The 25797-nt window shown below is 37.2% G+C and overlaps 1 protein-coding gene across 26 annotated transcripts in view; it reads right to left on the minus strand.

The window, feature by feature from the left end:
- TENM3 (teneurin transmembrane protein 3) overlaps positions 1-25797 on the minus strand; it is a 1293899-nt gene that overhangs the window by 74068 nt on the left and 1194034 nt on the right. For all 26 annotated transcript variants that reach the window (XM_088163549.1, XM_088163548.1, XM_088163550.1 and 23 more), the window contains 7 exons: positions 22333-22455; positions 18391-18605; positions 11584-11794; positions 10965-11066; positions 10626-10820; positions 9071-9271; positions 6011-6196 (listed from right to left, as the gene is read on the minus strand). In XM_088163549.1, coding sequence (XP_088019675.1) covers positions 6011-6196; positions 9071-9271; positions 10626-10820; positions 10965-11066; positions 11584-11794; positions 18391-18605; positions 22333-22455 — 1233 coding nt within the window. The remainder of the gene's footprint in view (positions 1-6010; positions 6197-9070; positions 9272-10625; positions 10821-10964; positions 11067-11583; positions 11795-18390; positions 18606-22332; positions 22456-25797) is intronic.

Consider the following 25797-nt stretch of genomic DNA (forward strand, 5'->3'; position numbering starts at 1 on the left):
GCCATGTCAAGTTTTCTATAAGCATTTAGTTTAATTAACTGAAGGAACACATTTGTCTTTACTTGCTCTCTGATCTTACAGAGAGATAAAGTGTCATTTCCCTGCAGTCATATTTGAAATCTGTAGTATAAGGGGCCCTAAGCTAAACACGTGCTGAAGGGAACAGGTGCAGGCCATAAAACTTATTGGAGGAGATTCTGTCTCAGCATTCCTCAACACTTGCTGTACTTCTGTGCTAATGCTGATCTGATCTGGTCACATGGAAAACCAGCACACTGATGCCTTTGTGTTTGTCCCCAGTCAGAAAACCATTTTAATCAGTCACCAGAACGGTCTGTGCTAACGGGAAACACTTATGGGAAAGTGCTCTAGACTTATTTTTTTCATGATTCTGAATATCTAAAGCAGATGACATTCCTGATTTTCTGGCTAAAATAGATGAAAGTAGAAATTCCTTGCTGAGGAAAATTTATTCTTTTGGTTTGATTGATTTGAATGTCATGCAAAGAAAAAGGTGAAAATAAATAATTTGCTGTTCCTTTTTATTTTTTTTCTCAACTAAATTTTAGGGGAAATTCTTAGAAAATAAACCAATTAGATGCCAGCTCCCACTGGAATAGAAACATAAGCTGCACACTTCTCAGTGAACCACCACTGGCTTTGATTTTCAGTTCTGCACACCAGGTAAAGCAGCCTCATGTGGCACTCAAAAGTAGCATGGAAGTACCATGATGCTAACTTTAGCCCTCCTGAGGGATTAATATGAATGCTTAATGACATTAATCCACATTTAGCTCATTTATGTTTAACGATATGCTTTCCATGCATACATATACAAATATTAATTTTGGATTGAAAGACAATCGTTCAACATGATAACAATTAAACAGCTGTAACCTGTCTTGTTAAGTAATGGAGCTGCAGGCAAGCTTTATAAACAGATGGTCTTACCCACCCATGCTTAATGTTAAAGACTTTTAAAAAAGAGGTGTTGACAATTCTGAACAAGTAGGCATAGTTTTAATGCAAATTGGCAAATTTGCAATTTAGATTGTGCTAAAACTAATTTAGTCTATAGGAAAAATTAGGCTGCATTGTAAAAGTGAGTTGTTGCATAGCACACTGATATAGCAGGTTCCCCACCAACATAATTATTTACTAATTTCATTCAGCTAACAGAGTTTAATGGAAAAGCAGCTGGAAAAGTATTCATATTTATAGGCTTCCTATGACAGTTACCTAATATACTCATTGTACATGACAGTTATATCACAAAAAATAATAGACTTTCTGAAACAATATCTGTTCCAATCTCACAAAACAACTACTCAGACAGGAGAGGGTCACTGAACTCATTGCAAGCCAGGACAGAAAGGAAGCAAAAACATACTTAAGCACAACTCTGTTATGAAAACTTAATTACAGAGCAAATTTTTATCCAGGCTATCACCTGAGCACCAGCTGTGCATCTGCTGTCTTGTATCCCACTGAGATGCAGGTTGAGCTTCAAAAAATTATATATGGATACTCACCTCAGACCCATGAATGTCACTTGCAGACCAAATAAACAATTGAGGTGATTTTCCATAGCTCTGCAGTGAACTGTTGATTTAACCTGTTCTCATGGGGATACAGGAAAACATTACATTACAGGAAAACAAAACATGTTAGCCTGTTGTAACAGGACAAGGGCTAATGGTTTTAAAGTAAAAGAGAGTAGATTCAAACTAGGCTTAAGGAAGAAGTTTTGTTCAACGGGGTGGTGAGACACTGGAACAAGTTACACAGAGAGGTCGTGAACGACCTAGAAACATTCAAGGCCAGGCTGGACGAGGCTCTCAGCAAATAGGCTCTAGAAAATCTAGTTGAAGATGATCCTGCATACTGCAAGGAGGGTTGACCTCTAAAGGTCTCTTCCAACCCAAACTATTCCATGATCCTTTGATTTTATGACTGCAATTCTCCAGAGGGAAGAGATTATAAGCAATTTAGGCGCCTTACATTGTTTAGTACTTGAAACATACATTGCCTGTATTTAGTTCAAGCCTCTAAGATGCTAAACAATAGCACCAAGTTTTGAGTTTTGCTAATTCCTATTAGATTCATTCATCAGAATGCTAAGCATGCACATATCTCTGAACATCTTTGATATAAATATGTGGAAGTATGCATTCAGAGCAAAGGTAGTGGCTTACAAGTGTGGCTGACATCAGGTGTGGTATGGAAGTTGCAGTACCCTGTGCCAAGACCCATTAATGGAACAGTGGGTATCAGCAGTAGATATCAGGTTTACTGCATGAGTCCAAACAATCTTGTCCACCTTACTATACACATTGCTTCAAACAAATAGACCTCCCCTCCTCCCTGATTTATTTAGTCTACTCTTTTCTCTATCACAAATCAAAGTATATAAAATACATTTGTATATTATTTCTCCAATCCAGTCTTGTCATCTTCAGCCTTAGGGAAACCCTGATGTTTAACCCAGATAAGCAGATGTCTAAATTTTTTTTCGGAACAATAAAAGCAAACCTTTGCAATCACCTAGGTTTTTCTTCCCAACACCCTGAAGTACTGAAATTAAAAAACAAACAAACAAAAAAAACCAAACAAAAAACCCAAAAAAACAAACCCCCCAAAAAACCTCAACCAACCAACCAACCAAACCCCAATGAAATAAGTATCTGGCAGTTTAGAGTAATTACAATTTCCTCTGACTAAATTCCATTTAAATATTTTGAAGTATATGTAAAAATCGGCATAACTCAAGAAGCAATCTAAGATTGAAATTATTAATTAGACAGAAATACAACTAAGGACTACCTTGCTTTAATAAGGAGACAGGTTTGGTTTTTTCCTTCACTGTATGTTTCAACACATGTCAACTTACAATACAAACAAGTGGGCTAACTGAAAATGAGACTGGACAGATAGTTATCATTTAAGAATACATAAAAATTGCTAGCTGAGGTACAAAATCTTTTTTTTAACCATTTTGAATGGCATTCATGCTTTACAAAAATACCACAAATTCTCTGACCAAATGAGTTATCGATTCAGATGATTCAGAATATATTCCAGTTAGTGCATACACATCTGCCCCATGTTTTACATTCAACTAGAGATCTGGAAGGCTATTCCTCTCCCAAAAAGTGAGTAAAGTGAATTTCCCTGAAGATCTACAGGTTTTTGGAATATTTATTTCTCAAAGAAGCTATTAATTTTGGCTGTTGCACTTCATAGGGCTTCCAGCTAATAGCTGCAACAAAGAAACACATTTGCATTTCTAAAATACTTCACAGTACTGCAGGTAAATGGTTAATGACTTTTAGAAATAAGAAGGGGGCAATTGTTTATTTTTAGACATATAAAGGGACAGTGAGTAGGAGTCTTTCATACACATAACACAAATTATGCAAATATTCTTCTACTAAGTAGAGAGTTGTAAGTAGCATAAAATGCCTGGGTTACAAATGGAGGGTGACAATAAAAAATTGGTTTGCATAGAGAAACATTCTGAAGTCCCTTGTGTTTTGAAATTTATTGCTCAGAAAGAGCTACTACCTACTGTAGGGCAGAAGAGAGAAAAGCAAATTGACTCTTCATCTGCCAAGCTAAGGAGGTAGCAATCTTTCCCCCACTAAGTTGAAATACTGTTGGAAATGAGCAATAAAATGACCTGGCTTCTCTGCAACATAGGGCTCCTGAAGAAAACAGCTCTAAAAAAATAAATGTAACAGCAGGCTAAAGCCTGTAACCTCATTACTTGCCTTGGAGGCTGTAAGGGCAATATAAACAAATCAAACTATCTTTACAGCAGCAGCCACAAAGTAAACACCCATTTAAAGAATAAACAGGTGGGAAGACAGACCTGCCTGCCCAGTGTTGAGGAAAAACTTGTTTATGCTTAATATGTTGGAAAAATTGTTCAAGAGCAGCTCATCCGTGTATAACTACAACCCTTGAAATGCTGCCAAGGTCAGCGAGACCAACAGCAGAGTGATCTGCTGAGTAATTGCTCGTTGGCAAGTTAAAGCAGTCAAGGGAAAGGCTTTATCCTACTTCTAAATATTTATTTTCTTTTATTGTTCAGAAAGCAGTTCTCTCCCCACCTCTCTACTCTCTTTGTCAGCATGTTTTCTGGAAGCTCCTCAGAAACGTTAACCCTATCGATTCCCTCTGCGATTCTGCAGATGCATCTTGATTGCCTCTCCCTCATATGTTTGAGCAATTTCATTAGTAAATAACAAAACCCCCAAACCAACCAACCAATCAAATTTGAAAAATCAATCGTTATTGCTGTAAAAAATAATTCTCAAGTCAATCTTACTACTTTTACACCTGACTCCCTTATAAAAAAGAAAACCTCATCTTCTGGGCGCAATGATGTGGGCATTAATTAGTACAACTGTAACAGGCCCTCATTTTCCCTGCCCTCAAAGCTCTTGTCACTTCTTCTTGCAACCACCAAGTACAGCATCACCACCTGCCCCTCAGCCATGCTGTAAAATACCTGGGAGCACAGCTTGGGTTTTGGTATTTTCTAGATACTCATGGCCCTGTTATGGCTCAGCTGTGCTAACACATTCAGAGTTAGAGCCCTTCCAAAACTTCCATCAACGTTAAAATTTCTCCAGGCTCTGTTTAACTTCTTACAAAAGCAAATCATGCTACATTTACATCCATCAGCTCCACTGCAGTTAGACTTACTGTCCGATCCTGTTGCTTCAGCTACATCACCTCTTTTAACCGTCTCTCCTCCATCTATTCAAACACAGAACTATGCAGTTTTTTTTTACATATTGGACTATTTGATTATTCAGATTATCCATTATTTCCTCATCACTCAGTGTTATGCTTGCCGTTGTCTGACCTGTGGCTTCCTCTTTTGTTGCCAATTCAATCTGCCTCAAAGTGCTTATCCATGATGCTTCTCATACCTGGGAGATGTGCCCCATAAATACTTCAGTCATGTGGTTAGTCCTGTCACAGCCTCTAATGAGCTCCATGCAATGCCCTCCACTCACCGAAGTACAAACTAGTCAACTCCTACATGCAGACCATTGCCACTTCCTTTGCCTACCTGTTGGCAGGCAGAAGCTTTTCTCTGTGGTTCTGCCGAGATAAAAATTGTTTGGATAGGACTCTACTCCACTGTTACAGACCTGCAGCATCTTGCACAAAGGGGAATTAGTGTGGAAGGGAATTTCTTAGCACTACAGCTCCACGTTTTCTTAGTCCTATTTAACTGCATGATTTCTCATGCTAGCTCACTGTCAAAACCTCTGCAGTGGAGAAGGATATCGTGCTCTATGTGGGACATATGGACTGTAAATAACTGAATAAGAAAAGCTCCACTGATAATGGTATAGTAACTTCCAAAGGTTTTCAGGCACTAGAACAAACTTGGTTATAGAAACACAGAAGCTGTAATAAGGATGGCTTCTTCTCAATCAGCTGTATTAAACTGCTGTTATGTTATTAACACGTAAGAAATTTGATAGTATTCTAAAATACAACATTATGTTGACAAGAAGATAATTTTGGGCAGTTAGGTCACATTCATTACATGGTGGAAGTGACATTTTTATGCAGGCAAGTCACTTTTTAGCGCTTCTTCTCCTTAAGAGGAAAAAAGAAAGAAAAACAAAAGGAAGCTTCATTTCCAAAAGACATAAAGCTATCACATAAAAATAGAAAGGAACAAATCAAATAGTATATTTACCGTTCAAAATAAAAGTAACCTCCCCCTCAGTGAAAGGGAAAAGATTGAAGAGGAAATTCTTCCACCTTCTTTTCATGGCAAACTAGGTATGAAGAACTGATGAGCCATTATATAACCATTTCCTTTCTTAAAATATCAACTCTTTTTCACAGACTGACACATGCAAATATTCCGTTTGAAGAAACACTCTTCAAAGCAATACACTTCTTATTGAGACGCGGCCAGCAGCAGCGCTGGCTGTCAAGAATTTCGCAGCGAGGGCAGGGTAAAGCATAGGCAGCCTACCAATGGTACAGTGCTCTCCGTTCCATCCCTGGCTACATTCACACTTGCCGTCCTTACAGGTGCCGTGCTCGGCGCAGCGGGGGTGGCAGGCCCGCTGGTTGCAGGCTGCGCCCGTCCAGCCCTCCTCGCAGCGACACGAGCCGCCCATGCACACGCCGTGCGCGCCGCAGTCCGCCGAACACATCTCTGCGGGGAAAGGGGGGCGGCAGGCACAGGGGACACGGGGGGAATGCATTAATTAGAAGCGCTAAATTTTAATTCGACACGTGAAGAATAAGAAAGGCAAAATCTTTGAAAGTTAAATCAAAGGAATTTACTGTGAAAGACATTTTCACCTAAGATTCAACAGAATAGAGAGCGCAGAGTTTTATCTCTTTGCTAATGCTCTTTCAGCTAGCCGGCAGACTTCAGTGATGTTTAAGTGTTCACAGCTCTTTTGCCAGCTTGCAGTAATTTTCAAGCATCTTTCTTTCACAAGAGTAACCTTCTGTATTTTAGATTATATGGCACTCAGACCTACCAGAAGATACACTGTACTCACACTGAGGAAATGTAACATATACCAAGATCATTGTCTGTTGTGAGTGAAAACCTAATATGACGAAGTTCAAATTAGGAAGGTTTCCCCTCCATACTGCCTGCCTTCTTTCAAAGCTAAAATGTGCCATTTCTGACACATTTTTCATTATAAAGACTCAGCCTTAGTGAGACAAATTAGCACTATGCTGACACACTGACACATCTGTAAAGTATAAAAGATCATTTTACTCTTTTACTTTCAGTGAACTTGTATTGTCTATGACAGCTATGAACAGTCTAACAGTCAATAATACTTTGTTAAAAAAATAAATCACCATACAGCAATTTAACTTGTCATCTACATATAGTAACAGGATCTTGTATCTGATAGAATAATTGAAAAATATGTTAACAGCCAAAGGTAGTCAGAGGCCAAACAACATATACTAAGTCTCAGCTAATACAAGATGATAATTTACACTGCCAGATTTTGCATTTACCGTTTTGGTTCATTTAGTCAGACTCCAGCAAACTTTACTTCTGCTAAGCAGAAAACAGAAAAACAAAGAGATAAAATCCAGGCTGAGAGACTTGTTTAGTTCCTTGGCATACAGCTGGCTGTAGCCATATATGGTTCATAGAAATTATATATTTAGTTTTTTTTCTTGTAAAAGACAGCAAGTAGTTCAGTAATAAAAGATCAAAATTATTTTTAACAGCAAAAGAAACTTGCATTCAGTGCAAGAAAGGTTTCCAGTTTCCTGATCAACAGTGTTTTTCTCCCTGCTGTTTCGAAGTGCTGTGGAACATTAAACACAGTATCGAGGAGCTGTGACATTTTCCATAAGAAACAGCACAAAACCTTTATGGAGAAAGACAGCTGTAATTTCCCCCTCCTCCCCCTCCCCGCCACCAACTATATAGCATTTTATATCTACTTTGAATTAAACTTTTGATTAAAAGATGCAAGATGGTTTGATTAACTTCAGAGTCACAAAACGTCACTGCAGCTCTGAGAAAGAAAGGTTTATTTCTCTTCAATCTAATCAATTTTTCATTAGGGTGAAGGTGTTTATCAGCTTTTAGCACACTAGCTTTGAGCAAGGTGCGTCAATCTTTGTAATGAATTTATTAATTAGAGTTAATTTAATTGAAGTGGAATTGAAGGGCTAATTAACGGACAAACTGCTGATGAAGATAGAGGAAAGCTCTGCTGATTTCAAACCTATAAAAGTCTCTGATGGAAATAACATTCTTTTCTTCATCTTACAGCTTAACAACATGTTTGTGGGTAAGATTTACTTTTTTAGTGTACTCCTCTGAAGGTCATTTTGCACAGCCTCAGCAAATAATCTGTGCATGTTTTTACAAATATTCTTTTGTGAGTCGGACACACTTGAGATATTTGAGATCAGAAACATTTTATGTTATTTTAATGACAAATCATTTAATGGAACATAACTGGTCACCAAAAGAAGCATAGAGGACATGTCAGTAAATAGAGGATCCATGTTTTGCCTGAGAAGTAGACAGGGTCTAACACAAATAGCCATTTTTAGCGCTAGAAACAGAAAAATATTTTTTCTTCTAAACAAATTTCGCAGAAGACAACATTTTCTTTGTCACTTTTTCTTGCATGTTTGGAACTCTATCATTCTCATATGCATAAACCATTATGAAGTATCACAGATCCTGGTCAGGAAGTACATTTGTTTTAAAAAGATGATTCCTCATGAAAAAGTTATATTTATTCATAAGCTGGCGTAAACCCAGCCAGCCCATGTGTTCAGTTTTCATTAACAAAACGTCTGAGATCTTAGATGAACTGGTTTAGACAAATACATGTCTCACAGTTAGACATCATTACTTTTTTGATGTGTGGCTACCAAACAAGATTCTTAAAACTTGTATTTGTCAAAAAGCTGCTGTCATACTTTATAAATATTTAGATTCTGCTCTGTGTGCTAGTACCTCTAGTTTTCTCCTTTTGTTTCTAAGCTCAGACTGTGGTTTTCATAAGCTCAGTTTCATATTTCAAAAAATTCCTCTGCTTCTTCACTCCTACTAACTCTTTCTACCCTGGCACCCTGCACCCTGCCTAGAAAGCTGTTTAAGACTTATTCTTGCATTCCCTTTGCCTTCCAACTTAAATGCTATCTGTTTTTCAGGAAAATTACCTCAAATTAGCTGGAGAGATTCTTAAAATATGAATGTCCCTGGTTTCACTAGGGTAGTTCTAAGTTTCTAAGTAGATGTCTTAGGGAATATCCATATCATGCAAAGAACGTTCTGAACTTGCTTGTGAAATACCTGAAGTTACCAGATGAAGGCAGCTAAAAGATACAAACAAACATGTTGATTTTCAAATCCTTCAAACTCATCAATTATTCTGAACCTTTGAATCAATTTACAGTTCATGCTGAAGTCAACTCAAAGAGATCAATCAGCTTAGCAAGTCAGATCCTAACGAAATAATGTCATTAAAATGCTGCAGTTCAAGACATCAACATTTTATAAAATGCCAGTGCTTTTAACTCTTACCATTGGAGCAATCTGGACCTGTCCAGTTGGGGTCACAGGTGCAGCTACCACTCTCTTGAAGGTAGGTGCCATGACCAGAGCACTGGTCAGAGCACATTGTCTTCAGGATTTCACAGTTGCTGCCACCCCAGCCTGGGTTGCAGTGGCACTCGCCATGGATGCACACACCATGGCTGGAGCAGGCTGGGTCCAGGCAATCCGCTGCAGGGAGATGAGAAAGCTCAGCTTAAATCTATCAATCCTAACAACAGTAATTAACCCATAGGTGCTAATAGTACTTTTGGGCTTAATTCACATTTCAAAAATTAAATTTGAATTATGAAATATGCCTTACGAAGTAGGCAGCGTTGCATCCATCTTGAAAGTAAACATTAGTAGGCTGAAGCTGAGAAGTTCACTTTTCTTTCATTGCAATGAATGAGGAAAAGAGAGTGGAATAAGATCTCTTTGTGCCAGCCTCCCTTCTCTGGCTACAAGATAATCATTCTTTGTCGTCACTTCTTGCATAGCTGCAATTTTCCTTGCAAGAACACCTCCCTTTCACATTACTTTCTGATCCTGTAAATTTTGTGTGTGCACATAACTGACATCAAGACAATTACAGGTTACCACTGAATCAATGGAGAATCTTTCAAGGTTTGCTCATTTTTCTAAATTACAGCAAGACTGGCTTTGGGTCCAGGGCAACTGATCTTGACTCTGTCTAACCATAATGTAGTAAATGCTGGATTCTCTGCAGCACTATTCCCTGGTACAACTGACCCAATCCATGGCTATATAGTTTTGACAGCTACATAGGAACCCCAAATTGTTTCAGAAATGAATGAGTTGCATACTTTCTATCTGTCTTAATTCACTTGTGCTTTAGATGATGAGATTTAATTTAGCAATTTGACTCAACAAAGTGTTACACTTGTAGGGTCAATGGTCTGAAAATTTAATTCCAGAGGCTTAATTGCATTACTTTGTATGTAGAGATCAATAAAATCAATTTGATTGGGGAAGAAAATAGCAGTTTTTACTCCCTAAAAAAATAGAATGGAAAATTAACAGCATTTTGCAGCACACCAGAATGAATATTATTATGCATAACTCTGGAATACAAGAATAATGCATCATTTTTTCCCCCGATGCATTTGAATCAGCACTTTCCACAATCTGGCCAGTAGAAAAGGCTACTAACAAATGCAATAAATTAATGATTATTGTATACTTGGAGAATTCAGTAAGAATGCCTACATATGTGTTTCATGTGCTTTCTTCTTAGCTGACTTAAGCCAGACAAAACCCAAATATACTGGAAAGCAAAAACATTACATGCACATTACTTTGGATTTTCCCACTTCTTACTTGAGAAAAACTAGAGTTCAATAATTCTGTAGAATTCAGTGACACTAGTGACTCCAAAACTTGATTTGTAGTATTGTAAAACAATTTTTGAAGAAACAGTGTTAGTGCGTAAGATCTAAATCTAGAAAAATTTATAGAGCTGAATGTGCCAGCTGTTAACCTGACCAACAACAGCTGGTGCTGGCATAAATATTTACTCATTTACCTTCTTCACAGTTTTCTCCTTTGTACCCAGAGTTGCAGGCACAAGAACCCATGATGCAAATGCCCCGTCCTCCACACTGGGGATCAATGCACTGACTTGTAGGCACGTCACACTCGGTGCCCTTCCAGCCACTGTAGCACAGGCAGCGTCCTTTGGAGTACTGCCCATTGCCACTGCACAGCACTGGGCAGGCTGCTGTGAAACAGAACACGGCAAAACAATCAAAATAAAGATCTTCACCAAAGTTTATAAAGAAGAATATGTGAAATGTTGCTTTTTTGATGTATTTGTCTTCATGCTCGCTTAAACTGACTTGAGAAAAGCATTTAGTTGCTTTACCTCTCGAACAATCGGGGCCCAGAAACCCAGGAAAACAATGGCAGGATCCAGAAACACATTCACCGTTACCATGGCAATTTCGGGGACATTCCACCACAGACTCTATAAGGAAAAAGAGAAGGATAATTCACAGGTGCCCACTGCATGAAGTACCTATCATTTGAGCCACTACTAACTGACAGCTTCTTCTTGCTCCGAGAAGGGTTTACATTTGTTTTGTTTGAAGAGCACGAGTAGCTGTGATTTTCTACTGCTGATGCTCCCAGTATCTTTGGGCATTATATTCCAACAAAAAGGCTAAAATTTTAAGTGTAAAACTATATGAGCTCCATGCTTAAAATCTAGTTCTGTACCATTAAATAAATACTTCAAAAACAGCATCCTCATTTCAAACACTAGAAGTACTTATGCCTTAGACTAAGAAATGAAAACCCTTATGCCTTCGATCAAGAAATTAAAATAATACTCTGTGTTTTATTCTGAGTAGCAAAACAAACACATAAATGGAAAACCTGCAAAAAAAAAGTCAGATCATTTAACTATGAAAACCTATCTATGAATTCCTAAAAAACCTGACCCCAAGCTAGCGTTTGGTGAGAGCTTTAAAGATTATGCTTACCTATAATTATGGTATTAAAAGACACCTGCTCTGCATTTTTCCCATCATTATAAAAGGCCAGGTGCCAGATGCCAGAATCCAAATACTGGATAAAACCTGCCTCGTGGAGACTGACAGACCTCGCCTGCCGTCCTGCTCGCTCCGACTCCAGCAAGTTGCGTTGCTCCCTTGCAATCAGCCGGCTGCCATCCAGGAGCTCCACAAAGTCATACTGCAACACAGCACACAGCTTGACAAGTCACGGGATGACCATGGCACCACCCTGACAATATGCTTATATGTAGACCAAGAATTCCCTTTTGGAATAGGGAAGCAGGAGCTGAAACCAACCCTTTCTTATTTTTTTGCTCCTTGCTAAGCATTCAAACAAAATTACCGACTAGTTTTTATGCTTATTAGAATGACTTTTTCAGTAGAAAGTGGCCAATGAACCCATTACACACACTGGGATAAGAAAATAGCAGTTGAAATGAGTCTGCAGTCATGACAGGCACCTTAATTACAGGTGACAGCTAACTTTCAAACTGTGTTACATACATACGGACTAATAATAATAATAATAATATCCAACACCAATAATCTACTTTTCTTCATTTAATTTCAGATTTCCCCCTTTTGTACAGTCCGGAATTCTGAAGGAAGGAGAGCAAGAGTTTTGTTTTGCATCAAAGAAGATCAAAAGAGGAGATGGAAAGTAGAAAACATTGCAACCATCAAAAATGACAAACTGACCAAGCCCCATGGTACCTCAGGTCAATGGACAGCACATACTGTATTTTAGCAATGTCATGGGGCTTGGAAAAATGTAGCAGCATCGTAGCTGATAAAAACAAGCAAACTCACAACACAAGTTTTTATGCATGTTGTACATGTTTATGCACCTTAACTATGGCTAACAGCACCTGAAGGGCTAAAACTGCTCCAGGCCCTACACTGATTTTACATTATCTGGAGTATGTTCTCATGGCTTGAAAGTTGTCTTCTGCATGTCGAACATGTAAAGATCAATACGTATAGAGCAAAATTAAACAGGTTGGAAAATTGAAGAGCATTCTTGCTTGTGGCAGAGGGTCTCTGCTTTTACTGCTAAGACTGTTCAAAGTTTCATTTCTACTGTGACACATGTTTATCATATGAAGTGAACTGTAGCACATAAACCTTCAATCTTTTCACATGTTCAAGATCTCTCTCAAATGAAATTACATTTAGGGCCTATTAAGGTAAAGGGCAGCATGTGAAAGTACTGATTCACCTGAGCTGATATACAATCCCAGGACCAGAGTATCAGTGATTTTACACCCTGACTTGTGGCCTTCAGAAACTGCTCTTGGGACAAAAGAAAATATGATAACCGTTGTCCTGGAACAACGGTTTAGGTAGTCATGTTCTGTTCTTGAAATTGCAGGCCAAAATTCAGTGGTATTGTAAGATTGCTCCTCCCCAGTAATTGGAATCATCTTCCCACCAGTCAGGATGTGAAGGAAATGCATAGTTAATATGACTCTATCAACACCCGAGACACTTTTCCAGCTATGTCTGAATGAGCAGAATAGAACATAATGTAATTAGGATGCACAGAAGCCGGTGCCTCAGCAGCTTTGTATGTGCTGCATCACATGGAAACAAATGCGAATGTTTTGGGAGAGCAATTATTCAAAACCATTCAACACTCTCATTTGTCAGAGAATTAAATATTTATCTTATTTTGTGAGAGAGAGAAAAACAATTTTGGCTTTTTTTCACTCCTGCCTCTCTGGTGGTTTTAATATTTTTTAAAAGGGAAGGCTCAGGGAGCTCTGAGCTTTAACAGGTCATTCATAGACATTAGTTGTGATTTTGTAATTTGTATATGGCAAGAGACTACTTTTGTAGAAGGACAATTTCAGATTAAAATTGTATTTTTGATACAGGAACAAGTGGTTACACCACTTGATTGGCCACTAATGGCTGACAAGCACAGTACAATTCACAATTTTGTATTTGTAATGTAATAAGGACATATGCTGTTATCAGAATACCATTTTAGACTACACTTAAAAAGCCATACAGAAGGGAATTTACTATTCATTCTGTCCCCCAGCAAAAAACAATAATTGATCTTAACTAACCCCTTTAAAGGCTGCTTTTTTATATTTAGGACATGGCAACAAAAACAGACTGGAAAAACAACTATCTTCATAACCACAACCACACAAAATTTTATTTTCCTCCTATGAGGATAAATTAATTTCCTTTATATTGAGTCTAAATGTGATGACTTGCCCTACCATTCCATACAGTTTTGCTTTAAACCAAAGTATCTTTTTTATTCTTAAAAGTCTCTTTAAATAAACATATTGATTCTCTGGCTGCAATGGAACTGACATTTTTAGAAAGTGTCACAAAGACTTTTAGGCTTGCATTGATTGGGTTTTGAATGGACAGTCACCGTCAATTATTTCTGGTTGATTTATTTATGATTCCCCAGAAAGAGAACTATGCATCTCAGATCAGTCTGTGACACACAAATAGTAGCTGTACTTGAGACTAATTTTGGCATCTAAAGAGAATATAGCAAAGCAACCAAAAATTCTGTCCTGAACACGATCAAAGCATTTCCTACATATTGTATCACTATTATTTTGGATAATGGGACAAGAGTTAAATTTTCTGCATTCTGTTATTGTTTAATTAATGGAATTCTAAGTGATTAATAGGAATAGTTTATATAAAATTCATCCCATTACAGGACAAGGGTGTAAATTAAAACTTCTTGAAATCTCTCCCAAGCTTATTTCTATCATACTTTTATTATGTCCCCTGAAATGGTAGGATAATTGGCACCGGAGGTTGTACAGTTAGGGACAGATATTGACTACATTGTCCTCTTACTTGCTGTCAGGTTTTAACTGGGTGCAAAAAGGAGGTGAATAAACAGGCAAAGGTACAGGAGAGAAGTGGAGAATAAGGTGGAATATATAAAAGGATAATTTTGCATTACAGTCAAAAGTGACAGTGAAGAGAAGACAGACATTGGTAGAAACACCGAAGGCATAAGGAGGGAGCTAAAGAAAATTATGCTGTGTGGTTACACATGTGGGGTATCACAGGCATATGAGCAAAGACATTGGAGGAGGACAGGTGACAAGGCAACTTTACAAATGCTGGCAGAGTGCAGGAAGTAATGAGGTCTCTATTATTTAACGTAAGATTGAAAATTCAAATACTGACGTTTGAGAAACAAGCAGCAGTTGCTCATTTGCATAAATTTTGTTATTAGCACTTGTCATTCTGTGACTAGAAGATAAGGGCAGATAGCATTCAAGAGACACAGACATGAAGTGATATATGTGAATAAGATCCTACTTTTCAAAGTCCTCATGAAACAACCCTAGCATTACACATCCAGAGATGGGCTCTGAGCCAACTTTTGTCATTGTAGAATGAGATCTTTGAGCTATGGTAGACAGATTATGGAAATAAGAGCTCGATAATTTAAAAATAAAAGCAGACATCATTAAGGCATTGAATGAAACCATCATAGTCAAACACCTCTTATGTTCTGCCATGTTCTGGTCTCCACATCTTAACAAAGCCGCATTAAAATTGGAGAACACTCAGAAAAGGCTGACCAAAGGACTGAAAAAGCTTTCATAAAAAGAATGACAAAACAGGCTGAAAAAAATACAACTCACTGATAACTCTTAGAGATCCATAAATCAAGGGTGGCATGGAGAAGAAATTAATGAGAAATTCTGCCCTGCCTCTTCCAAAACCCTACTAACAGTGTGTCAAACAAAAGGTATTGTCTCAAAACACACTGAAGAGTGCAGTGTGAGATGTGTAGTTAAGCCCTGCTTCTAATGTTACAGGTGCTAAAAGCTTCCATAGACTCAAATGTGATTATGAAAATTCACAGGAAAAAATAATCTATCAAAGATTTATAGGCAAATCAAACACAGCATCTTTGACTCAGCAAAGTCCTTCAGTCCCAAAACTGTGGAGGCCAAAAGCGTATTGTGGAAAGAATAACTACGACATTATCATGCTGCTTTATTAATCTCCCTGTGTGTGCTCATGGCCCCCATCACAGACAGAAGGCTAGACGAGCCTTTGACCAAACTCAGCATGGATATTCATGTGTTTGTCTGCTGTGCTCCTGTGACACTTGGAGCCACATGAGTGAGCTTCCTTGTCTAATGGGCAGGATGGAAGTGAAGGAAGGAAGCAGAATGGAAGGATGCAGTGAAGCCAAACATCAGCTGTTAGTCTGTTCCTGTTACCTATGCCCAGTTTGCAATCAGGGACTTTTGTCAGTACAAGCTGTAACAGTTAGAGGAAATAAGAAAGCAATAAATGAACTTATGCTTGTAATGCTCTCAGTGCTCTATTTCATTAGATGTCTTTTTGCCAAAATACCTTGTTTTGTTTACATAAGCTACTTCAGTTAAGTATGCATTTTACCAGGACAAGTTGTGTCTTCATCAGAGTCCTGTGTTAGGACTTTGTTGGAGAAAGGCCTAAACTGTCAAGATGTATTTTATTCCATTTTTCCCCCCACATGAAGAAGCATGGTTGCAAATAAAACCCCAACTGCTTACTGAAACTGCATTTTTAGGAGATTACATACATGCTATATCTCAGGGCCTTAAACTGGACATCATTGGGTACAAGGCCATATAAACATTTTGATAAACCTATACCCTTGGGAAACTTTAGCAGCCTTATAAGTTCACTAGGGCACTGATAAGTAAGCATGCCTAATTTTTAAATGTATCAAGTGTCAGTCAATGGTTTGTTCCAAGTACTCTAATTACAGACCAGGCAAAAACAGGACAAGAGAGCTTGACCTATATCCTGGGAACAATATATCCAAATTGTCAAGCAGGACTCACATATGATTTTTTTCTGCTGTATCATACTTAAAACATTAGTAAGAACTTGGAGTCTATGTAACACAGAGGACAGGAAACAGATTTAGTAGCCTCTGTGTTTTTGGATAAAGGGCGCTCCTATTTCAATCTTTTGACAGGACAAGGAATCAAATAAAGATTTTCTTAATAGATATACTTACTTGCATAACTTCTTATATAAATGCATACTCTAGGTCAGCTTCTTCAGTTTTATTAATTTTTGCCACAGATGTATCCCCCTAAATCTGTTGTTGTCATTGAGATGGCATTTGTATTCCAAGCCCCTATTTCAAATGGCTGATAACTTTCTGAATCAATTTTCTTTACACTAGAATTTCATGTGGTTGTTGTCAGGCTGAGGGTGGGTGTTCATACGTGAAGGTCTGAAGAAAATCCATTTAATCAGTATCACGAAGATCCAATTTTTAAGTAAACATGAGTGCACTTTGTGCATTCAATAAAGTGTTTGTACTTTAATGAAAACTAAACTACAAAAGTTAATGGAACATTCGATGACTTTAGCTGCTTTGCTGCCCCCTCCTCCGTAGTTTGTGTCTGTTAAGTACACAAAGTTTTCTTTACATCCTTTAAGTTTTAGGCATGCCTTGCTTTTGCTCCTAATCCTATCTCACAGCAGAAAATGAGTACATTGAAATTGGCAAATCTAAACTACTACATTAATTGTTGTTTCCGCCCCGTTTCGAAATGAAACCAAGACATCTTTATAATTATTAATATATTAGTAACATATTTCTATAGTGTACATAGTTTAAAATTTATGCTTGAGAAAAAAAACCAACAACTAAATTTCAATAGTGCAGTAGCATGAAAATCAAAATTTTAAAAAAATGGCACTGAATTAAAATATATTAATTTGGCAGCTATGGATTTGCTAATCAGTCAAGCTTTGATACAATTATACCATTTGGTTGCTATACTTAGATTTGTGTCCATGGCAAATCCATACACTCAAAATAAAATTGTAGGTAAAATAAAAAACACTAAGATGTTTCTCCAAATGTGGTAGAAGAAAATGTGCTAAAATACCTATTCAGATGGAAAAAGGGATCCAGCAGTTGGACAAATATTGTGCTGAAAGAAATCTAATCTTGGAGGGTCTTAAATCTTTAAAATAATATGAATACCATTAATGCTAAAATACCATCTGAAGCACTGATTGCTGTTTCTCCTGCTAATCCAGAAGACTGTTCTTATATACTTTATTCTTTTATACTTTAATTGTTGTATCACTATGGATAAAAAGTGGTTTTTTGTTACTAGGAAGTATGACCATATGCAATAAAAGGTGTAATTAGAAATCTTCTGAGGGGTGGAACAGAGTAAGTCATCTGCGACTCTTAAGAAAAAAGTTTCAAGATACTAGATGCCTAGTGAAGACTGCTACTTTTACAACCCCAGTTCACTGTATCTTTGTAGATACGTATTATGTACTTTTTCTTTTATGTTTTTGTTTAGTGAGACACCAAACTGTAAATACTGTAGTATTTGCTTGTTGTCTTGTTTGGAAATTTGGTTAATGTGCTGTTTGCAGGAACTCTCAACCAACCTTATGTGTGGCCATAACATTCTATATTAGTTTGCTTAGGTTTTTAAAGATATGTGCATATATCAAAGAATAAAAAAAAAATCCATAAATTTTGCATGAAAAACTCCATATCTGAAGCATCATTGATTAGGCAATAGAACAGCTCATAAATAAGAATGCCCTGTATCCCCATTCTAGATCCCAACACAGAGTACCACCAATTTTCTGGTCATCACATGAGATCAATAAACTATAAATAAAAAAAATAAAAATCAGCAAAATAGAAAAGAATGTAATTTTGAGAGTGAAAAAAAAGATACAAGACCATGGTTTTCAATATGTGCTAATTTTAATGCAAGCAGTTCTCACCTGAGTGTGTGAAGGTGGTAAGCCTTTTCGACCATATACTCCAATCAATGCATCTTTCTGAAGGGATATATTGAATTTTAGAAACTGTGGCTGATCAATGAAGAGTTGTGATCTCCAAAAAATCCCAGGGGGTACTTCTTGTATCGCTCTTCGGCCTATATCAAGTTCTCCAGAATCTATAGTGTTGTTTTCTTGAACAAATCCTCCTAATTTTCCTGATGGTTTAGAATATAAGGATAACAAAAATTAGTGCTCCTTTCTGGCTTTCAATCATCCTTCATATATATATATCTTCAAATATTTAGAATTACCTCAGAAAAATATTACCTGACAATCTTTTTGAACAGAAGATCCCAGGATTTCAATGATTTGGAAATAAAAAGGCGAAGGTACCACAAATACCTATATACTAAAAACGCTGTAGCATCCCCAAGGAGGAGCATTATGGAAACAGTTTAGAATATACACGAAACTATTTTTTTTATTCACTAGCATTTTAAAATGGGTTTCTCAGAATAAAGTCTCACATCAAAAAGAAAATAAAAAGTGAAATGCAGCATACAGATTTTAAGAATAATAGATACATAAGCATAAGTAGTCAAGAGAAAGAATATAATCTTTTCTACATTAAATATCAGAGCATTTATTCAATATTAACAAAAGCTACAGCTCTGGTTACCTATTTTTGGTTTTGCGTAAGCAAGCAATGCTGATTTTAAGCAGCTGGCGCATGAAGGTGTGGCTTGAGTGAAGCAATACAAAGAAAAATGGAACTGTCATTATAGTCTTAGAGTTTGCTGTGTTTTTAGCAATTCATATTTTTTTCATCAGCTAGTCTATTATAAAGATTGACCTAAATCCATCTGAATGTGATTAACATGTTCATGTGATGCTCACTTGTTTGCATACAAGTGTTCTGAAGAACTGACAATCAGCCTTGTCTTTTATGTTCAAATTCTACATTATTCATCATTTCATGGAACAAACTGACACAACCTTTTTGCAAACATTTAGACTGCAAAAAAAAACTAGATTAAAATCTGAAATGCCAGGTGAGGTCACAGATTGATCCTCGCCACTTTTTGCGCATCCGAGATGAACCGAGACTGCTGTTGAATTAAACAGGTATAGAAGCACTGCTGAGAGGCCTGGAGTGGGAACTTGTATCATCATCAGAGCTGTGTCACAACAGCATTGCAGCCACTGAAAACGTCTCACAGGATTATCACACTGATCAGAGTGCTGTTGAGAAGAGACAGTGAAATATCTTATCTTGAAGAAACCAGTTTTTAAACACTTTTCAGGATGAGTCTAATGCTTTTCTAAATTTGGACTTAACCTTTCATAATATTAATATATTATTCTAGAAGATGGATCTGTATTCACTATTTTAGCTTATTTAAGGATTTGTTTTTTACTTCTTTCTTCACCTTTAAGCATATTGTGTTGAATAAATTCACACACTGATGACTGGTAATCACTAAACAATAAACACTTGTTTGCTGTATTGATCTGCAACTTCCCCTATTTCTACATTTGAAATGAAAAATAACTGCCTTGTACAACTGAAAAGATGAGCTAGACAGCTCAAGTTAGTGCCGTTTATCAAATATATTAACCAGCTTCCCAGGAATGCCTGTTTCTGGAGTTCAACACTTAGCAGCTAATACAATTATGGACTCCTATGTTCTTCACTGAAAAAAAGATGTAGCCACAGGCCCCTTTAGCTCCCCAACACCTCTCTCAAAACTGTCACTAGCTGTTTGCCACCCTAAGGTTAGGGCATTTATTATTCTTTGTTCCCTGTTATATCTCAATGAGCATAAGAAAAATCTTTGTAGAGTCATCATTTCCTTTCCATTTTCTAAACAGTAACAGTTCTTACACACAGCTTTAAATCAAAACATGAAATGTCAAGTTCATTTACATCTATTACTAGGGTGGTTGAAACTCCTCAAATCCAAATCAGAGGATCAGGACATTACCAGGGGGACTAGAGAAGGGTGGAACTGAAAGTTGTTCAGCTGTCAAGGTATCTGAATCAAGGCTTCATTGATTCTTCCTTACAGTTTTCAGTAACCAGTGTGATAGTACAGGGGCCCCACTCCCTACATTTCACATCTAGTCATCACAATTTCCCCTCTGCCTAACTGGTCCCTCTTTTGTGGTTTAAAATGTGTACTCTCTGGTCTGTCTGTTGTTTAGTATTGATACATGCTGATAAATGACCATGTACCATATTCTGCAGAAGACAGCATTTTAATAGGGTGGAATTAACCCTTTCTCTTGAACAGTATTTAGGGACATAAGGAAGGAAAAATGTATTTGATATCCTTGTTATTTCCTTTATTTTTGAGGCAGTGTATAACAGGTTTTAGTTTGTTAAAATAATTTTTAAATTATCAAAGAAAAAACCTAGTAAGTGTTCATAAAATATTTACAAGAACATCAATATATTTTATAAAAGAATGTATATTGGCTAGTGAATGCATAAGACAATGGGATGATGAGCTATCATTGCAGCATCAATATTCATTAACCATACAGTAGCTTTTCTGCTACTGTAAGAACACAGGAAGTGATAATGACTATGTAAGTACAAGAAAAAGGCAGGAAGGTAAAGGAAATGAGAAGAAAATGTCCTACTAGAGAAGGTTCACAAGCTTACAAAGATGACAAAATGAGTGAACTGAGCTATAACTTTTCTATGACTTGGAGATGTGATAACTTGAAAAATTTTCGAGATGTCAATTTCTGGCAGAGGCTTCCTCGTTCTCAGTGGTAAGGAGGTCAGGTGTACCTTGTGAATGGGAAAATGGATTTTTGTGTAATGAAGAAAACACTGCATTCATCAACCATTTAAATCAAGTTTTCCATTCAAAACCTATTGATTTTGAAGCCTCTATTAGCCAAAAGTGCACAAGCTCTTAAATGTTTTGAGAATCTTAAAGGGCAACATCGAAAAAGGTCGATAAAAAATAATCCCTTTATGTGGTTTGTATTTTAAAAGCTCTTACAACAAAATTATAAAAGTTTTTTTTTCTTGCTTTATATATTTGTTGGATGACTCAGACCCAACATTATATGCTAGAGACTTTGAGAAAACAAATGTACATATTATACCTGACCTATTAAATTTCAGAGAAAAAAATGGAAACAAAAAAAAAGAGAAAAAAACCACAGCCTTTATAGAAAAAAACCCAAGATATTCCATAGTGAGGTCATCATGCCACATGAAGCTCCTTGATCATGAGTTGCCTTCAAAGTATAGCTAGGAGAGAAGCTTCAAAAATCAAAAATTATTCCTGAAGTGTCTCTTCTGGAGCAAAAACTTCAGAAAAAGAGATTACGATGGAACACACATATGTAATCTTTTCCCCAAAACCTACTGAGAGCTTGCTCAAAGTCCCAAAGATGGACTCTTAGTATCAGGTCCCCCTAATGAAACATTATGTCCTGACTCCTTGGGCCTCCTGGTTTTGTTGTGGCCATTTGTTCAACATGAGGCCCCTAAGGCAGGATGGTCCGAGCCAGCCTCAGCACCATCCTGCTATCTCTGGGGACCCTACAACAACAGTAAAAAAATATTATCACATATATTTAGAGTAAACAGAGGTTCTGCTTCTCTGGATATGATGAGAGATTTCCTATCCTCATCAAATATCACATGTAAATTCCTGTGAGGAATTTTGGTTGACAGCTAGCTTTCCTAGCAAGATCAGCATTACTGATCAGGATTCATAGGCCCCTTCACATCCTAAGTAGGAGAAACTGTGTGTTCTTGTTTATCTGTTTAAAATTACTATTACTTACAAACGCTCTGTACTTGCATTAAATATAGAGTCTTGGAAGAAAACTGTTAAAGTTTGATGATGTAAGTAAGACACAAAGGAAGGAAATGTTCCAAAAGAAGGGAAAAAAAATGGTGCCCATTTCACTTACCACTGTCTCCAGCAGGAACTGTTACAGGATGCGTTGGCACAGTATCAGAATTCACTTTTCCATTCTCAAATGTATCATTTTCAGTCTGCTGCAACTGCCAGTTGAGGCCAAACAGATGCATTGCTGGTGGTAGAGGATACAGGTTATTTGATGCTTTTAACCACAATGACAAATTGCACAAGTAACGACTTTCCATGCTTCGCAGCGGAATAGCAACTCGTACATTAAAAAAATTAAATTACATGAATGAGCATTTGCAGACTAATAGTTCAGCAATGGCACAAAGCAATTACTACCACTGTCCTTTAATGATACACTGCTTTCAGTGAACGCAGTTGACAGAAAGCTCACCAGTCTCATTTTGAGTCTTTTACCGGTCCCAAATCAATGTTCAAAAGGATAGGCAGTAATTATGTTCTTTTCTCTTTTTTCCATTTTTGATCCTTCTGAAGAGACAAATTTAAGTGAACTTCTAAGTGACCTACTAAAAGAAATGATTTTCACAGCAGATGGATCTGTCCTGGTTAGCCAGAAAGGGAAAAGAAAAAATACAGGAGGAGAGGGAGGAGGGCACTGTGGGTGTTGCAGGGCTAACCTAAGATACAAGCACTTCATGCTGTCAACAACCCTGCACAACCTCCTGTTACATGCCCGTTCCCTAGTCTAGAAATGTTAGTCTACAAAATGAGGACAAGGCATGAGCAGAGTCAGAGACACTGGGGCACTTTGCTCTGATAATGATAATGCATAAGTTAGGTTTCTGAATTACTTAATTCTCCACAACCATGTTCATTTGAAAGGTGATTTAAAGAGTTTATCTAAGTTAATTATGAGACAGAGTCAACCTTCCATGGTGTGAGGGGGAACTTAAGGAACCTTGATCACCAGGGATTAAGGAATGAACCTGGCATCTAAACTTTTTGAGCAAAAATATGGAAAAAGAAACCCTATCTTAGTGCTATACTGTGATACTCATGCAATTTCATGCTATCTGTGGATTATTTTCTTCTCTTCCAATGTCTCTATAATGCCATCAAAATTCATTTTATTGTAATTACTCTACTTTGCGTTTGGTGTAATGTAGATTTGCTCATTCCATGACAACAGTTATCTGCAAAGCAGCTAAAATAGTCTTTCAGTGCTACTAAGGAATAAAAATACACTGGGAAAAAGACCTGTAATCATGTATTTTAACTATTAGTGCAAAACATAAGGAAGGATAACTCAAGGATAATATAAGGAAGATAATTCACTGTATTTTGTTGCTTCTGCTACTTCTGTCTGTCTGAAGCAAGATTACTGCTATAGTCAGCGTTACTAATTTATTCATTCCCTCTATGCAAATGAGAAAAAAATTCTTCATACTATTTGGCTTAATCTCTGATCTTTAAATCTCTCAGTATTGACCATGGCAACCCTTACTTAAGATGAACAGGCATCAGTGAAAGTTTAGTTAGCCAGGCAACAAAAACTGCCGAATTAAGAGGTTGTCTGCCAGGTCTTTGCCTCAAAGCCTCCCCCTCACTCTGAACAAAACAAAAAAACCAGAATGCCACTAAAGACCTGTTACTGAATACTTCAAAGACTGAAATCCTCACTACAGATGACATATTCTCTTTGTTCCAAGTCTCTGACTCTACTATTACGCTTCTTTCCCAGACCTTAAATTGCCTGTCAGAGCCTCATAATGTAGACTGTTCCTTGACCCTAAAAGCATCTTTCTTTTAACCCCTCTCAACTCTTGTTAAACCATGAATCTGACCACCACCATCTCTGGCACATCACTAGAATTAGCCATTATTATTTTGACCCTACCTCAGCTGAAATCCTTATTTATGTATTAATCACCTGACAAGTATATCTGTTTTAATATATTTCAATGGAATCTCTAGGGTCAAACTTTACAACTTGTTATACTTGTTCATTTCACTGGCAGCAACGAAAGACTGCAAAAAAGCTAAATATTTCGTGATTTAAACCCAGTACATTTTTTGTTTTCAAGTCTAGAGATCTAAATCACCTCTCTTAAATTTTCTGTCTTCTTATCTCATTTATTAGTTCTTCTGAAGAAAAAAAAATAAAGTGACATTCATTTTGTAACTCTAGATCTAAACATAGGAGCTTAGAACGTCAGTAACATCTGCTGGTGCTACATACATGCCCTGTGCCTCTTCATGCACCGGGAGATCAGAAGGAGAAGCTCCAAAACGACCTTCTAGCCATTCCCTTGTAATTCAAAACAGCTGGAATTTGAAGTGTTCAAAGGCAAGGACTGTGGGATCAATACTGATTACATCAATATAACTGCAATGATTTGCAATGTAAGTGACAACTACCTTTTCTTTGTCTTGGTACCAGTGAGGGTCCCACTGTCGTTTACTGTCAAAGACTGTGTGTGTTAGTTGTATCCTTCAAATATACTATTCCTCTCTGTGCTTTGACAATGAACTAGAAACAAGTTCAATACACAATGTTTTAGGAAAATGAACAGCTGGGTAAATGCAGCTGTTCCACAGACTGGGAATGTAGGAATACTTTTTAAGCAGACAAAAACTGCTGCTAGACAATTGCAATGACAAGACTTACAGTGTGTACTAATACACTAAATAATTCAACCACGTAATCTCTCTGAGCTAATGTTTTGGAATTTAGAGAATTCTCCTTTCACAACAAACATGAAAACAACATGAAAGAAACAGGCTTGTTGCTAAAGTATCAAATGACGAGGCAGAATTTCTTCAGAGATTATGAACTTTAGGAACATGATTAAATTCATTGATGAAGACAAACTCAGGCACTATTCTGCCAATCAAAATTTGTCTTCTGTCAGCTGGCCATCAATATAAAAGCAAACTTTACATCCTTATCAGTTTTATGAGGAAATTGAGGCACCTGATAAAAATTCTTGATGCTATTATGAATCTATTTAGCTGCACCTGGTACTGGTACCTCAGTGGGATGTCTGAGACGCTCAAGTCAAATGAACTAATTCTGAATTTCCAAAGGGAGAATGATGCAATCAGACTGCAGAGGTGCACATGTTTGTCTGATTTCCTTCGATCTAGAAAAGAATGCAGGCTTTCTTCCAGCTTTGGAATGAGAATGGGAATGTAAGAGATCAATCCCCCTCTCTGTTTCTACTGTGTTCAGCGAAATAGTAGAATTTGATATATAAAACAAAACTTAGAGCTCATTTGAAGCAAAATGCATTTCATTATTTCCTGCTCCTATTTTTGTCCCAAATCTAATGTAAAAAAGTTTCTTGATTTTTGGATTGGATATTGCCTGTCTGGTTTATTCCCAATCAGTTTGGAATTTACTTAGGGTTAGACAATGACAATGAAGCCAAGAGACCCTTCCTAAATTCATTGGTTCTGACTCTGCCGAATCTATAGGGATACCAACACAGGAATGACTTTCTTTCAATACTGGCATAACTTTGATGGCAGCAAGGACTTGTGCGAC

The sequence above is a fragment of the Sturnus vulgaris genome, chromosome 4 (assembly GCF_052056855.1).
Source record: "Sturnus vulgaris isolate bStuVul1 chromosome 4, bStuVul1.hap1, whole genome shotgun sequence".
NCBI lineage: Eukaryota > Metazoa > Chordata > Aves > Passeriformes > Sturnidae > Sturnus > Sturnus vulgaris.